General features: G+C 44.9%; 1 protein-coding gene across 1 annotated transcript in view; it reads right to left on the bottom strand.

The window, feature by feature from the left end:
• Nucleotides 1-2,112: 2,112 nt before the first annotated feature.
• The window catches only part of EDDM13 (epididymal protein 13), a 37,310-nt gene continuing 23,934 nt past the window's right edge, over nucleotides 2,113-15,488 (bottom strand). The window contains exons 8-11 of the mRNA XM_045292687.1: nucleotides 11,267-11,290; nucleotides 4,076-4,200; nucleotides 3,693-3,730; nucleotides 2,113-2,174 (exon numbers count right to left, since the gene is read on the bottom strand). Coding sequence (XP_045148622.1) covers nucleotides 2,150-2,174; nucleotides 3,693-3,730; nucleotides 4,076-4,200; nucleotides 11,267-11,290 — 212 coding nt within the window. The 3' untranslated portion in view covers nucleotides 2,113-2,149. The remainder of the gene's footprint in view (nucleotides 2,175-3,692; nucleotides 3,731-4,075; nucleotides 4,201-11,266; nucleotides 11,291-15,488) is intronic.

The raw sequence follows: 15,488 nt of genomic DNA, 5'->3' as shown, positions 1-15,488 counted from the left end.
TTAATTTTTAAAGCAAGCCTTTAAAGTAATTTCAAGCATATAGAACTATTATAAAAACCAATGTTACTGAAGGAAAAAGTTCAAGCAGCAATGAAGGCATTAGCCAAAAACAAGGCTCCAGGAACTGATGGAATGTCAAGTGAAATTTTGCAATAAGCTGATGAAGCACTAGAAGTGCTCATTTGTCAATACTGAGAAATCTGGAAGACAAGCTACTTGGCCAACTGAAAGAGATCCGTATTTGTACCCATTCCAAAGAAAAGTGACCAACAGAATACAATTAATATCACAAACACAAAATTTTGTGCTGAAACCCATCAAACAACAATTGCAGTGGTACATTGACAGGGAGTTGACAAACTCAGGCCAGGTTCAGAAGAGAACATGAAACAAGGAATATCATTGTTGATGTCAGACTGAAAGTAGAGACTACCAGAGAGATGTTTACTTGTGTTTCATTGACTAGGCAAAGGCATTTGACTGTGTGGAACATAAAAAAAAAACTGTGTATACAAAGCCCCTGAGGAGCCCCAAACTAGACTTCAGGGTAAGAGAGGCAGTTCCCAGAACCATACAGGACTGGTGGGGAGATAGTCATAAAGGTTAGCGGACAAACTTGGAACTATGTATGCCTTTTTTTGGGGGGGGGGCACGGCTTTTTGCTAGTTATTTCCCCCCGTTTTATTCAACCTTTTGTTTTCTTTTTCTTTTGTTTCTATTATTGTGGGTTTGCCTACCTATATAAGATAGGCATGAGAAGCAAGCCCGAGGAGAAAGTAATGGGACCGACAGTTCTGGAGGGACAGGGGAACAACCAGGAATTTAAAATCAACAACAAGGAGGACGTAGAGATCCTGGGGGTGTTGGTGCAACAGCAATCTTGCTGAGAGGAAGTACTAAAAGGCAGACGAGGTAGCATGATGATGGGACAGGAGGAAGGTAAAAGGAAAATCTAGAAAGCAAAGCTATGGATAGAGGTATAAACATAGATTTGTACATATGCAAATATATTAATTCCTAAAAATAGAGGTATTGGTCTATGTACATATATTTATATGGCAATACATTGAGGAAATGGATGGACTTTGGGCCTCTGCTTAAGCTCCCCCTCAACACAAGAACACTTTGTTCTAACAACCTGGCATTTGTGATGCTCACCCTCCGGGCAGGATTGCTGAAGACACAATGGGTGCACAAGCAAATGTGGGGAACAAAACTAATGGTGCCTGGCTATCAAAAGATGTAGTGTCTGGAGTCTTAAAGGCTTGACGTTAAACAAGCGGCCATCTAACAGAGAAACAACAAGCCCATAAGGAAGAAGCACACCAACCTGTGTGAGCAGGAGGTGTTGATGGGATCAGGTATCAGGCATCAAAAACCCAGAACAAAACATCATATCAATGGGAATGAAGGGGAGTGAGGAGTGGAGACCCAAAGCCCATCTCTAGACAATTGGACATCCCCTTACAGAAAGGTCGCAAGGAAAAGAAGAGCCAGTCGGGGTGCAGTATAACACCCTTGAAACACACAACATGCCTCTAGTTGTTTAATGCTTCCCCTGCCCCCCCCCACCCCAATTATCATGACCCCAATTCTACCCTACAAATTCGGCTAGACCAGAGCATGTACACTGGTACAGAAAAGAGCAAAAGTAATAATAATGTGTATATGAAATTCTCAGCACCCTGGCACCCCATTCTTAATTTTCCATATTGAGTAAATGGAGGAACCTACTTCACAGCCATTTCAACAAGTATGCATTTATTATAGAAATGACAGATAAAGGTTGAGAAGGGTCTGGAAGAGAAGTTGGTGGGGGAATCTCTATAGCTGGTCTCTCAGCTACAGTATGCGTTCATCTCCTGGCCCACAAGAAATTCTAGAGACCCTCAGAGTCCTTGGGGCCAAAGCCTAAAATCAAATCCATTGCCATCGACCCCTGACCACCCCCGTGTTACAGAGTAGCAGCCAAGTATAAACCATTTGCATTACCCCGAGACCAACAGATGTTATTCCTTAAAGGGTCCAATTCGTTGCCCTCCAAATTAGCAGTTTGGGGACAGAGAAAAGGCTTCTTCGGGGAGGGGGATGTGGGACGGTCGAAGAGATGGAGGCCTTTTGAAGGTTGACCTGAGTTGAAGCAGAGTCACTAAAAAGAGCAGCAGGGATCTTTTCTAAGGAAGAGAAGAAAAGAAGTGAGCCATGAATTTTTGCATTTGTGCACATCATCGTTCACTTGCCAAATCCATGTCTCACCCCAAGCCCATCTCCTCCCTCCACCGCTGCAAACCACGCTCCTCAACGACTGTGCTCCACCCACTTTGTTCCTTCCCCCCACTAGCTGGAGTCACCATCTGGAACACCGTCTCAAAGTGGTCATTACCCCTGGTTTCTTCTCAGAGCAGTTCCTCTGGCAACCCCGTGGAAGGAGCTGCCCCTTCCTGGTCCTCTCGGACACAGCACCCTGCCCCATCCTTCACAACAGCATGACTGGGGATGCTTGGTTGCTCTCTGCCACCCCATAGGAGGTGCTTCACACGAGAACGGGGGACAAGTTCTGGGTCCTGGAGTCCCAAAGGGAGAGAAAGTATTGTTCTTGCCCCCATGAGGGCTCATAGTCTAGTCCCAAGCTTGGCAACTCATGGCCAATGCAACTATTGTTCCATTATACAAATTGGTTTTTCAAAAAAAAAAATTTTGAGATAAAATTCACTTAAGGAGTCACGGTGGTGCAATGGTTCAGCAGTTCAAATCCACCCAGTGGCTTTCAGGGAGAAAGACTTGGCGATGAGCTCCCAGAAAGATTATTGACTGTGAAATCCTATAGGGCAGTTCTACTCTGTCACGTGGGATGGTTAGAGTCTAGTTCAGTGGTTCTCAACCTTCCTAATGCCTTGACCTTTTTGTACAGTTCCTCATGTTGTGGTGACCCCCCCCAACCATAAAATAAAAACTCTCATTTTGCTACTGTTATGAATCGGGTGACCCCTATGAAAGGGTCGTTTGACCCCCAAATGCGGTCACAACCCACAGGTTGAGAACGGCTGGTCTAAATGGATTCCGTGGCCTTCTCACAACAACAACAAAATCCATGTCAATTGAACAAAAAAATTCTGAAACTGGACAGTGGTGATAGTGGTCCAGCATTGTACTAAATGCCACCAGTGATTAATGTTGTGTGCATTTTACCACCAAGCCCTGGTGGCACAGGGGGTGATGAATTGTGCTACTAACTGCAAGGCCAGCAGTTCAAAATCTCCAGCTGAGTTGAGTGACAAAAAGAAGATGTTCTACTTTCGTGAAGATTTAGTCTCCGAAACCCACAAGGGCAATTCTGCTCTGTCCTATAAAGGTCACTCGCTATGAGATGGCGGAAGCGACTTGATGGCAGTGAGTTTAATTTTGTTGAATTCTCCACATTTGGGGAAAAAATTATTGCATGAAATCATCCTTGAATCCATCCAGCTCCCTTTGTATCCGGCACTTGCTGTGCCTTCCCTTCACTGGCTGTATCAGGCAGTGGCTTGAAAGCTAGAGGTCATGAACTTGGCATTTGTTGCACACTCCTGTGAGGGGGTTTTTCAAATGCACCTGGGGCCCCCCACCTCAACTACGAGTCACTTTCCCTGGAAGCCAGCCCATGAATTGGCGTGAAGCCCCTCCCTAGCAGTGGAAAAGCCTTCTTCACGTACCTGAACTCCGCATCTTGGTTGCAGTAGTGGCAGTAACACTTAGGAGGCCAATGAAGAGTTGAACCAGGAACAGAGAAATAAAAGGTTAAGGTGAGACAGGTCCTATTCCTCCCTTCCTTCCTATATTGTTCCAATACTAATGGTGGGCGCGGGGGGAAGAGCCTCTCTTTCATGTTCACTGGAAAGAAGGTAGAAAGGAAAGAAAGAGGGAGGAGGAAGGAAGAGGTAGAGAGTGGGAGGATTTGTTAACAAAAGAGATGTCCTCTCCTACCTTGACCTACTTGTCAATGCTTATTCTTCCTTCTTCCCTTCCTCTATGGCTAACTTCTCTTTCCTCCCACACCCTCCCTGCCTCTACCTGCCCTGGGATGCCAGCTCCTTACCCAGTCTCCTTTATTGTAGGACACGAACAAGAAGGTGACCATCATATAGATGCATTTCAGCACATTCCAACTGTTCTTCTTCTTTGGAAGAACTTTGATGGGATGCTCGGTCACTTGGGGCTTCCCTGAGAAGAATTGGATGGAAAAGGATTACAATGATGGCCTTCTTTCTTATTCTCTGACTGGCTGCCATTTGTGAATCTCCATCTACAGGACAAATCTTCCCCTTAATCTCCCAACCCACATCTCCACCTCCCTCCCCAGTGGGGATTTTGGTCAACATTGAATCCGCATGCTGGCTCCTCCCCTTTGGAGATGGACTCACCAAGGAATCATGATCCCAGATGACTCACCAGTATGCTTTTCGCCTCTCTCCTCTTCACATCCAAAATGTCACCCAGGCTGACCCTTATAGTTCCCAGATCAATCATCAAACTACAGTGTCTCTCAAGCCTCCCACTCCCTACTCCCAAACCAAATGGAGCCCATGGCCACGAAGCTCACTCACGGGCAGCCCTTGGAAGCCAGAGTAGATTTACAACCCAAAGATCTAATTTGGGGGCTACAAGTTAGCAGGGCTTTCTTCTCAGTCACCTCTGAGAAGATTTGAACTCCCAGCTGTTGGGCCAGTCACCAAGAGCCAACATGTCCATCACCCAGAGAGCTACTGCCTCCTTGGTCTCCCCACTCCCTGTTCTACTTGAGCATGAGTAAGAGATGGTATTGCCAACACCCACATGTGCCCTATCCTTACACCAATAACAGGGACCTTCTGTGTTTACCCCCAAAGAAGGGTTTGTGTAACCAACCTATGCTCATTTGTTTCCAAGAAAGAAAATTGACATAGCAGTGCTTATGGAAAATGCGGTGGGGAATGGTTGGCAAACAAATGTGGAAGGTATGTGTTCTTTGCAGCAATCACGGTGTTGCTTCCTTCTTTCAAATCGAATGCGCTACACACATGCTGGCTCGGGCTACCCAGCATTCTTTGCCTCTCCTTTATTAAAGTGGTTCTTGTTAGCTGCCATGTGAGTGGCCCTTTGATTCATAGCCCTTTGATTCATGCATGTTGGGATGGGATGGGATGGGATGGGAAGGGATGGGATTCCACAAAGCTTTCATGGCTTATTTTAGGGAGCAGATAGCCAGACCTTTCTAATCACTCTTTCTTACTCTGGAACCTGCACCGAATTCTGTTCGGCATCGTGGCAGTACTCAAGTCCCCCTGAAAGATGAGTGGTGGCTGTCCGTAAGGCACACCAGCCAGGAATGGAGCCTCAGTTTCTGGCATGGAAGGTGAGAATGCTACCACTGAACTACCTCGGTGCTCTTTATTTTTCACACATCAAAAAAAATCCCAAACTTAAACTTTACAATTAAATGCGCTCATATAAACAAAAGACAAAAGCAACAACAACATAAAACCAGTTGCTGTCGAGTCAATTCCCACTGACGGTGCCCCCGGATGGCTCAGAACCGAGCTGAGAACCAAGGGGTTGTCGAGGGCGGGCTTTTCAGAAGTAGATCATCAAACACCTCTGGGGGGGTTCCAAACTGCCAACCTTTAGTTTAGTACCCAAAAGTGTAGCTGTTTAAGCTTCCCGAGGCTCCTCTACCCATCTAAAGAGACCCCAGTGTTACTATCAGAGCATAAGTCTCCCAGGGATCCCCAATCTATGGCTACCTCACTGCCAAAGTATAGCAATCATGTTGTCTGTGAATACTGAGTTTTCCCCTTCCTTTTCAATAGCTGTCTCTTTTATTTCCTTCTTCAAAAGAGGAAACGGAGCAAGTGTTTGAATCAGCATAGCCCCCTCATTGTTGTGAGGTGCTACTGCGTTGGTGATGAACACAAGACAACTGTCCCATTGGGTTTTCTAGGCTGTAATCTTCACTGGAGCAGGCAGACAGACCTTTTATCCTGTGTAGCTTCTAGGTGGGTTTGCTTTTGGATTGCCACCAACCACTTAATGGTGACACAACCAGAATTCCTCAGCTCCCCTTTAGTTCCTCACCATGGAGTCCTGGTGGTGCCGTGGTTATGCGTCGGGCTGCAATCACATAGTCAACAGTTCATAGTCACCAGCGGCTCCGTGGGAGAAAGTTTGAGCTTTCTACTCCTTTAAACAGTTACAGCCTCAGGAATCCATACGGGGTCGTTATGAATCTGCATGGAGGACTCCCTGGCATTGAGCGTGTGTCAGTCCCTCAAACCACACAAAACTAATCAGGGTTGAGGGCCAAGAAGAGTTATGAGTTTCATAAGGAATGAGGATGTCAAACCAAACTGGATTTCTTTCTTTGAGGCAAAAGAAGTTTACAGTGAACCCTCGCCACTTCGCGCTTCGACTTCCGCGGCTTCACTCTATCGCGGTTTTTGCGTAACAGCGCATGCTCTGTCATGACTGCCACTGATTGGCTCATACTGTACACGCTTTGCCATAAATAATATAATAAATAATAAATGATAATTGTAACGTCCAAAATGTTTTACTGTATTTTCCCTTTTTCGTCTAATAAATTGGGTAATACGGGTGTAACGGTGACTAAAGGGTGTTTTTTCATGTCCTCTATGCTCTAACTACGAAAATATTTGATTTACAAATAAGGAATCCTACTTCGCGGAATTTCATTTATCACGGTAGGGTCTAGAACCGATTAACCGCGATAAACGAGGGTTCACTGTAATGGCCATAAATGCTTCCCTTTTGAAGATTATTCCAAAAGAGACGCAATCATGTCTTCCAGCTAGACGTTTACATTGTTCAAATCCTACCAGGCAAATAATTCTGATATGAGAACCTGCATAACTTCTGCTTTATGCCAGGATCATCTGGGCATATCATCAGGAGGACCAGTCCCTGGAGCAGGACCAGATCCTGGTAGGGGGTCAGCAAAAGAAAGGAAGACCCTTGGGAAGAAGGATTGACACGGTGGCTGCAACAAGGGGCTCAAGCAGCACAATTGTGAGGGTGGCGCAGGGCCGGGCACTGTCTCATCCTGTTGTAATGGGGTCACTGTGAGTTAGAAACTAACTCAGTAGCACTTAGTAACGACAATTTACTCAGAATACAGTGGAAGTATGGGTAATGTGTTAAGCTCTTAATTCATATGCTTTACCAGGAAAGTGGACCCATACGGATAGATCCATACAGAATCAGTAGAAGCAGTTCCCATTTTCCCCTGTCATGAAACTTAACAACCAAAGCAAAACCAAACTCACTGCCATCAAGTGAATGCTGATGTAAAGTGACCCCCTGTGGGCTGCCGGGACTGTAACTGTTTACCGAAGTAGAAATCCCAGTCCTTTTCTAGCGGAGCTGCTGGTGATTTCAAACAGCCGACCCTGCAGATCATAGCTCAACACCTAAGCACTACCCCACCAAGGCTCCCTAAACTCAGCAACAGTCTAGCCTAATCAACCAAGAATGCTGGCCTTCAGTCTTAGTTGTGTAGTGGTTACGCCTTGGGCTGCTCAATGCAAGATCAGCTGTTCAAAAGGTGCTCCACGAGAGAAAGACAGGGCTTTCTACCCATAAAGAGCACTCCTTCAATGCAAGAATACTTTCTTCTATTAAATTGGCATTCCATGATGCTCACCTCACCGACATGATCGCTGAAGACAAAGCGGGTGCATAAGCAAATGTGGTGAAGAAAGCTGGTGGTGCCTGCCTATCAAAAGATATAGCGTCTGGGGTCTTAAAGGCTTGAAGATAAACAAGCGGCCCTCTAGCTCAGAAGGAACAAAGCCCACGTGGAAGAAGCACACCAGCCTGTATGATCACAAGGTGTCTATAGGATCAAGTATCAGGCATCAAAGAACAAAAAAGCATATCATTGTGAATGAGGGGAAATGCGGAGTGAAGACCCAAAGCCCATCTGTAGGCAACTGGACATCGCCTTACAGAAGGGTCACGGGGAGGAGACATGCCAGTCAGGGTGCAGTGTAGCAACGATGAAACATACAACTTTCCTTAGTTCTTAAATGCTTCCTCCTCTGCACCACCACTATCATGATCCCCATTCTACCTTACATATCTCGCTAGACCAGAGGATGTACACTGGCACAGATAGGAACTGGAAACACAGGGAATCCAAGACAGATGATTCCTTCAGTACCAGTAGTAAGAGTGGCGATACCAGGAGGGTGGAGGGTGGGTGGGGTAGAAAGGGGGAACCGATTACAAGGATTTACAAAATAAACCCTCCCTGGGGGATGGACAACATAAAAGTGGGTGGAGGGAGACACTGGACAGTGTAAGACATGAAAAAGTAATAATAATTTATAAATTATCAAGGGGTAGAGAGGGAGGGTGGGGAGGGAGGGGGGAAATGAGCTGATACCAAGGGCTCAAGTAGAAAAAAAAATGTTTTGAGAATGAAGATGGCAATAAATGTACCAATGTGCTTGACACAATGGATGGATGGATTGTGATAGGAGTTGTATGAACCCCCAATAAAATGATTTTTTTTAAGAAGAGTTACTGTCTCAGAACTCAGAACATGGCAGTTCTACCCTGTCCTATAGGGACTAGAAGTAGGCATTAATTAACTCAATGACAGTGAGGGTTTTTTGTTGTTGATGGTGGTGGTCTCTTACAAAAATTATTGATGTGAGTTTAATCCGACAACTGTTTATAAAGAATCTAAATTAGTGATGATGAAACAGTACAGGTGGAGGCAGTGAAAATGGTGACACAATGTGAAGTGTGTAAACAATGGTACTGGACTGTCAGTGCCAAAATTTTGAATGGATGTATGCTTGGTTGTGTATATAAAACTTAAACCAAACTCACTCATAGCTGCCCTATAAGACAGAGGAGAACTGCCCATGAGTTTCTGAGACAGTAACTCCTTACAGGAGTAGAATGCCTCATCTTTCTCCCACAGAGCAGTTGGTGGTTTCGAACTGCTGACCTTGTAGTTAGCAGCCTAACCCATAGCCTTGATGTCAACTGCTGACTTTGTGTTACCAACCCTCTATGGCACCAAGGCTCCTTTTGTGTATCTATTCTCACTGTCATTAAATGAATGCTGACTCATATCGAGACCCCCCCACCCCCGCCCATGAGTTTTCAAGACTGTAACTGTTTACAGGAGTAGAAATCCCGGTCTTTTACACTCAGAGCTTCTGGTGGTTTTGAACTGACAACCATGTGCATTGCAGTCAACAGGTAACCACTACACCACCAAGGCCCCCCAAAATAAAGAACATATATATTTTTTATTTTAAAAATTACAATAAATTTGAGGGTTTTTTTCTCCTGGTTTACAGTTTTATGGATTTTAGTATGTTTAGATTCATGTAAGAAGTAGCATAATAAAGACACAGACTAGTTCCACCAGGCCAAAAAGAAACAAAACCAACAGAAAATTCCCTCGTGCTCACCCTGTTCCTCACCCCTGGGAACCCCGGACCTTTTTTTCCCTCTGTCACTATAGTCTTGTCCTTTTCAAAATGCCAATAAATTCAATCTCTCGGTATGAGGAAGCCTTCAAAAAGTTTGAGGAAAAATAGAATGCGTAGGTATTAGACGTTCTCCACGAACTTTTTGAAGCCTCTGATACCACAAGACTCCATTGGTTGGACGTCTATTTGGAAGCCACCCTGGTAGGTGCCCTCGGGGTAGAGGAGGGCAGTAGTTGGGCTGCTCACCTGGAGGAGCTCAGTTGGGATCCATCAGTTGCTCCTCAAAAGAAAAGCCCTCTGGATCTGTTCCTGTGATGAGTACAGTCTTGAACCCGCTGGGGCGGTTCGACTCTGGGCGGAACAGTTTCACTCTGTCCTTTAGGGTGGCCAGGAGTTGGAATACCCTTGATGGCAGTGACCTTGGTTTGGGTCTGACCGTATATGCCCCTCGTGGTGCAGCAGTTACAAGTCAGGCTGCTAAGTGGAAGGTCAGCAGTTTGAAACCATCCGCTGCTCCACAGGAGAAAGGCAGGGCTTTGCACGCTGATCAAGAGTTTCCGTCTCGGAACCCACAGGAGCAGTTCTATCCTTTCCTACAGGGTCACTATGAATCAGCATGAACTTGATGTCTGTGAGTTGGGGTGACATTGGGTAATGTTTGTGAAACAGAAGGAGCTGAGAAAGTATGAGCATGTGACTGAGGTTCTTTGGCATTGATACAATCTTGGGGAGAGGGTTCAATGGCCCCCGGTAGCAATAACTAAGAAAAAGCAAAAGGGTCTCCATTCCGATCTCAGTACTTCGAACAAGAGCAGAGAGTTCTAGTGGTGTGGCAGGTGACACATCGAGCTGCTAAGCATTGAGCTGGTAACTGCCAGGTCACAGGTTCAAACCCACTAGCCACGCCTCCAGAAAAAAGATGAAGCTGTCTGTTCCCATAGAGATATAAAAAAGTCTTGGAAACCTAAAATAAGGCCATGGGTTTGGGTGTTTTTTGTTTTGTTTTGTTTTGTTTTATACTAATGAGTGGTATGAAAGGGACAGGGTGGCTCGAAGGCTGTTGAACATCATCAAGATGCTCTTAAAGAAAACAGCCTCTCAGGTTCTGAAAATCCTGATTTTTATTACCTTCTTGTGGCATTATTATGTCGCTGTTCTCGGTTGCCCCATAGTCGGTTCCATCTCCTGGCGGCCCTGTGTATGCTAGTAAAACAGTGCCCCATGGGGCTTTCTTTTTTTTTTTTCTTCTTTTTTTAAACACTTTTTTGGGTAGTTTATTTTGCTCACCTTTTAAATTTTTTCTTCTTTTTATTCATTGGGAGGAACACATATATCAAATCATTCTACATGGCGTCTTCAAGGATGCGATCTCCCAGAAGCAGATCACCAACACTGTCTTCGAAGGCACTTCTGGGCGGGCCTGACTCTCCAACCTTCTGACTAGGTGTCCAGTACCTAACCATTGGCACCACCCGGAGGCTCTTGCAATAGGTTGTGGCTTTCAAGGAGATTTGGATTCATGGTGACCTCATGTGTGCCGAGTGGGACCATGCTTCAGAGGGTCCCAGGGCTGCGCGACCTTTCAGAAGCAGATCACCAGGCTTTCCTTCCGAGGCACATCTGGTGTATTCCAACTGCCTACCTTCTGCCTAGTAGCCAAGTGCCCAACCGCTTGCACCACCCAGAGATTCCAAAGACATTATGACAGCCCAGCCCAGTGAACTCACCATGCTCTAGAATGGAGAGAGAGCAGCCCGAGAAGCAGGGTTCCACGGACTTACCTTCCTTGCAGTCGTTGGTTTCTTCTACAAATAAAAAGATAAAGAAAGGAGAAGGGGGGGAAAGAAGAAAGAAAGAAAGAAACCGTTAGGGAATGCTGAAATACTGGAGGAGACCAAAGTGTAAATTGGATGTACCACTGGGTGTCTCAGATGAGGAAAGAAGGAATCGAACTGGCATTCGCTGTTCTTTAAGTCCAGACACGCTCTTGCCTCAGGACCTCTGTCTGAAAACAGAACCTCATGAATCGCTCCCTATGATGGCACGCTTTGTGTGTCAATCTGGCTAGCTATAATTCTCAGTAGTTTGACAGACAATGGACTGGTTGCTATACCACAATGTAATGTCATATAATATAATCACTTTCCTGGATGTTGCAAGCAGTTCAATGGAATGCTTTCTTGAGGGGTAAGGCCTGCCTGCTGACTAGAAATGGGTGTTCTGGCAGAGCTAGTGTTCTCTCTCATCTATGTCTATGTCTCAAGCTATAGCTCTCTCTCTCTCACTCACTGCCACTGAGTCAGTGATAACTCCTGGAAACTCAACAGGACAGAGTAGAACTGCCCTGGCGAGTTTCCAAGATTGTAATTCTTTACGGGAGTTGAAAGCCCTGTCTTTCTCCTGAGAGGCTGATGGTTTCAAAGCCCAACACATAACCGCTACTCAACCAGACTCCTTATCTATGTCTCTGTCTCTCTACATATCTCTCGCTATGTAACTACAGCTTTATAGGTCTGTCACTGGTGTTGCTCTTCTAGAGACCAAGCTAACACTATGTTCTCTCTGGTTTGCTCAAGAGTCACTTCCGTCACCACCTGTTACCAAATTACCAGCCTCTCCCACACTGCATGGCCCTTTCCTGTATTATCCTTCTCCCATAGCACTTCCCAGCATCCAACAGACCTTATTCATTTGCCGTCTTTCTCTTCCCATTTGAATACCATTTTCTCATTATCATAAACTATGTATGACACACCACTTGACAATTCAACATGTTTCACATGCACAATTTAGGGGCATTCATCCCTAACTTATTTTCATCATGTCGTGCAGCCACCCCCCATACTAGATGTCAAATTCTCCATCACTATGAACAGAAGCCCACCACTTCCTAAACAAGGACTGTCTTCCCCCTCTCTCCTGCCCCTGGTACCCACTGATAAGCTATTATCTCTGTGCATTTGCCTATTATAGCCATTTCATCTAACTGAGATCATACAATAGTTTCCTCTAGGGTCACATGCCTTTGTATTTTTATTCTCTGCTCTATATCCAGCACCTATAACAAAGCTATGAAAAGAGCAAAACCAAAAACCCACTACCATTGAGCTGATTCCAACCCATAGAGACCCTACGGGACACAATAAACTGCTATAAAGCATTACTGAAACAGAAAGTTTCATTGTTTTTGGTGCGGGTGGGGAGAGGTAGCTGGTGGGTTTGAACCACTGACCTTGTGGCTAGCAGTCCAGGGCTTAACCCACTATACCACCAGCATCCTTTGACAAAACGTAGCAAATATTAATTTAAATGTGTTGCACTGTACAATGGAATCCTATGAAATATTATCGAACAATGGAGAATCTGCAAAACATCTCATAACATGGATGAGCCTGCAGGGTCTTAAGTTGAATGAAACTAGTTCATCACAAAGGGACAAATATATATTTAAAAAAGGACAACTATCATATGAAACCACTATTATAAAAAGTCAAACACAATTTTTTTTCACACTAAAAGAAATAGCCTTTCATGGTTACCAGGGATGGGAGGGGAAAGGAGGCTTAGACACTGGATAGTGGGTAGACCCATGTTAACTTCGGTGAAAAAGTAGACAATATAGAAATAGAGAAGGTAGCAAAAATATCGTGGTGGCAGGGGAAGCCATTGGGAGGAATTCAAGAGTTAAGTGTGACAGAGGCAAATAGTATTATATCTACAACCCTGCAACAATGGTAATCTATGAGCAAATTCTTGGATAGATATACAGGCTGAACAGGTGTGGGAAGGAGAGAGGGAGCATTCTCACAAATATATACAGGTTTGACAGAGGATATTTTTACATGATGATTTTCCTTTGCTGCAAATATATCCAAAACTTGGAGCATACAAGGTACAAAGTTATAAAAGTTTCTTAACTATAACCAAATACTGTAGGGAATGAGACTCTGGGCCCGTGGGTTCAGGACCATAGTCTTGGGAGACACCAAGGTCAATTGGCAGAACAAAGATCACAAAAACAATGCTCTACATGCTACTTTAGTAAGAAGAGATTGGGGTCTTAAAAGCTTGAGTGTCTACCTAAAATGTAACTATGTAAAACCATCTCTTCCTGTCCAGAGGAAAGAAGCACAGTGACTCATGGACATCATTCGTCCAGTGAACTAAGGAGAGCCAAATGAACGTCAGTCTTCATAAACCTGAGACCAGAGGAACGAGGTGGTGCCCAGATACCAGTTCCAACTGCTCTAAAGGGGTCACACTATCAGGTCCACAATAGAGTAGGAGAGAGCGATGCAGAACAAAATCCTAAAAAAGACCAGGCTTACTGGTCTGATAAAGACTGGGGGACCCCAAGACTATGGTCCTTGTTAACCCTTGAGGACTGGAACTGACCTCACTCCTTGACTCAATTTTCAGCCAAGCAACAGGTCTGTCAGGGGAACAGTAAGCTGGAGAGGTCGGCACATCTTAGAATAGTCAGCTGCCTAAGGTCACAAGGACGCTATTTGCCCAAGGACAAAGTTCAGAAGGCAGGAAGAAGGACTAGGAACGGGAAACTTGGGGAGAAAGTGGGCTAAGTTGATGCTGCAATGAAGGGAAACTTGGGGAGAAAGTGGGCTAAGTTGATGCTGCAAACCACGAGAGGACGCAGCGTGTAAACGAGCTGTTGGGTGTACAACTGATGATCATACACTTTCACCCAGATCACCATCAAAAGGTTCTGTTTTTGTTTGGTTGGGTTTTTTAAGTGTCTTGTGTGGATGAGGATGTGGAGAAAGTGGAACCTCCATTCATTCTTGGTGGAAATTAAAATTGGTGCTGTTGATGGAAATTCAAAAAAATGGTGCAGCTGTTGTGGAAAACAGTTTGGCTGTTCCTAAGCACAGTGCTATCCTATGACCCTGCAATCCCTCTCTTAGGTCTGCGTCCAACAGGCCTGAAAGCAGCAACACAAACACATGTGTGTCGATGCTCATTGCAGCTCTGTTCACGATAGCAAAAATTTGGAAACAGCCTAAGTGCCCGTCAACAGATGAATGGACAAACAAAATGTAGTGCGCATGCACCATGGACTACTATTGCGTCGTAAAGAGAAATGAAGACCTGATGCGTGGTATAACCTGAATGAGCCCTGAAAACATCTTGCTGAATGAAATCAGTGCAGGGGCAGTGAATTATTTAATATGGCTTGTCTAGCCAAAGTCTCTAAGTCTCACCAAACAACCTTTCCCTGCCTGGATCTGGTAAGAAGGTGAAGAAGAAACTGAAAAGATTCATCTGTGAGTAGTTTTGAACAAGACTCCTTAGAGTGACATCCTACTGTGTATAAAATGAGCCCTTTGCAAAGCAGGAAGAGGGATCTTATTACCAGCAAGAACCAGGAGTGGACTCTATTTTCTGGATCCAAGATCCCTATACAGAGAACCTCCTGGTTCCAGAACATAGTTATACCTTAAGAGGAGCAGCAGCAGAACAAGAAGCCAGAGCATAAAACAGAGGGATGGGATTCCCAACCCTTGGAGCAAGTAAAGATGAGTGCTTTTGTTCAAGAGGCTGACTGGCTTGCAGAGTGGGGTGCCTCTGGGCACTTAATTGGGGAAATTGGACTTACTGACACAGCAAGTTTAGGCTCAATGCCTTCAAGTTGAGGCTTATGGCAGAGTGGTAGGCCCTTGGGGCATTTATTAGCAGACTTGACAGAACTTTGTAGCACGTCCTGATAAACAACTCAACTCTGAACATTTCTCACTGGCATTACAACTTAACTTCCTTAGTAAACCCCTTCATGCTGAATTTTGTCTGTAAGTTCTGTGTAACTATCACGATGGCTATTAGAAACTAGAGGGGCACAACAGAGAACATTAAGACACCACAGGCAGGCAGTCATAAAAGGACAAGTAATGTATGAACTTGCTCACATGAAATAACAAGATAAGGCAAATATACGGAGGCCAAAGTTTACCAGGGGTTACAGGGACAGGAAGAAGAGAGAAAGGTGAG

This window comes from Echinops telfairi, unplaced genomic scaffold (genome assembly GCF_000313985.2).
Source record: "Echinops telfairi isolate 266 unplaced genomic scaffold, ASM31398v2 ScPeMD7_655;HRSCAF=1070, whole genome shotgun sequence".
NCBI lineage: Eukaryota > Metazoa > Chordata > Mammalia > Afrosoricida > Tenrecidae > Echinops > Echinops telfairi.
The sequence above is the reverse complement of the archived record's forward strand: the minus strand, read 5'-3'. Positions and strand labels throughout refer to the sequence as shown.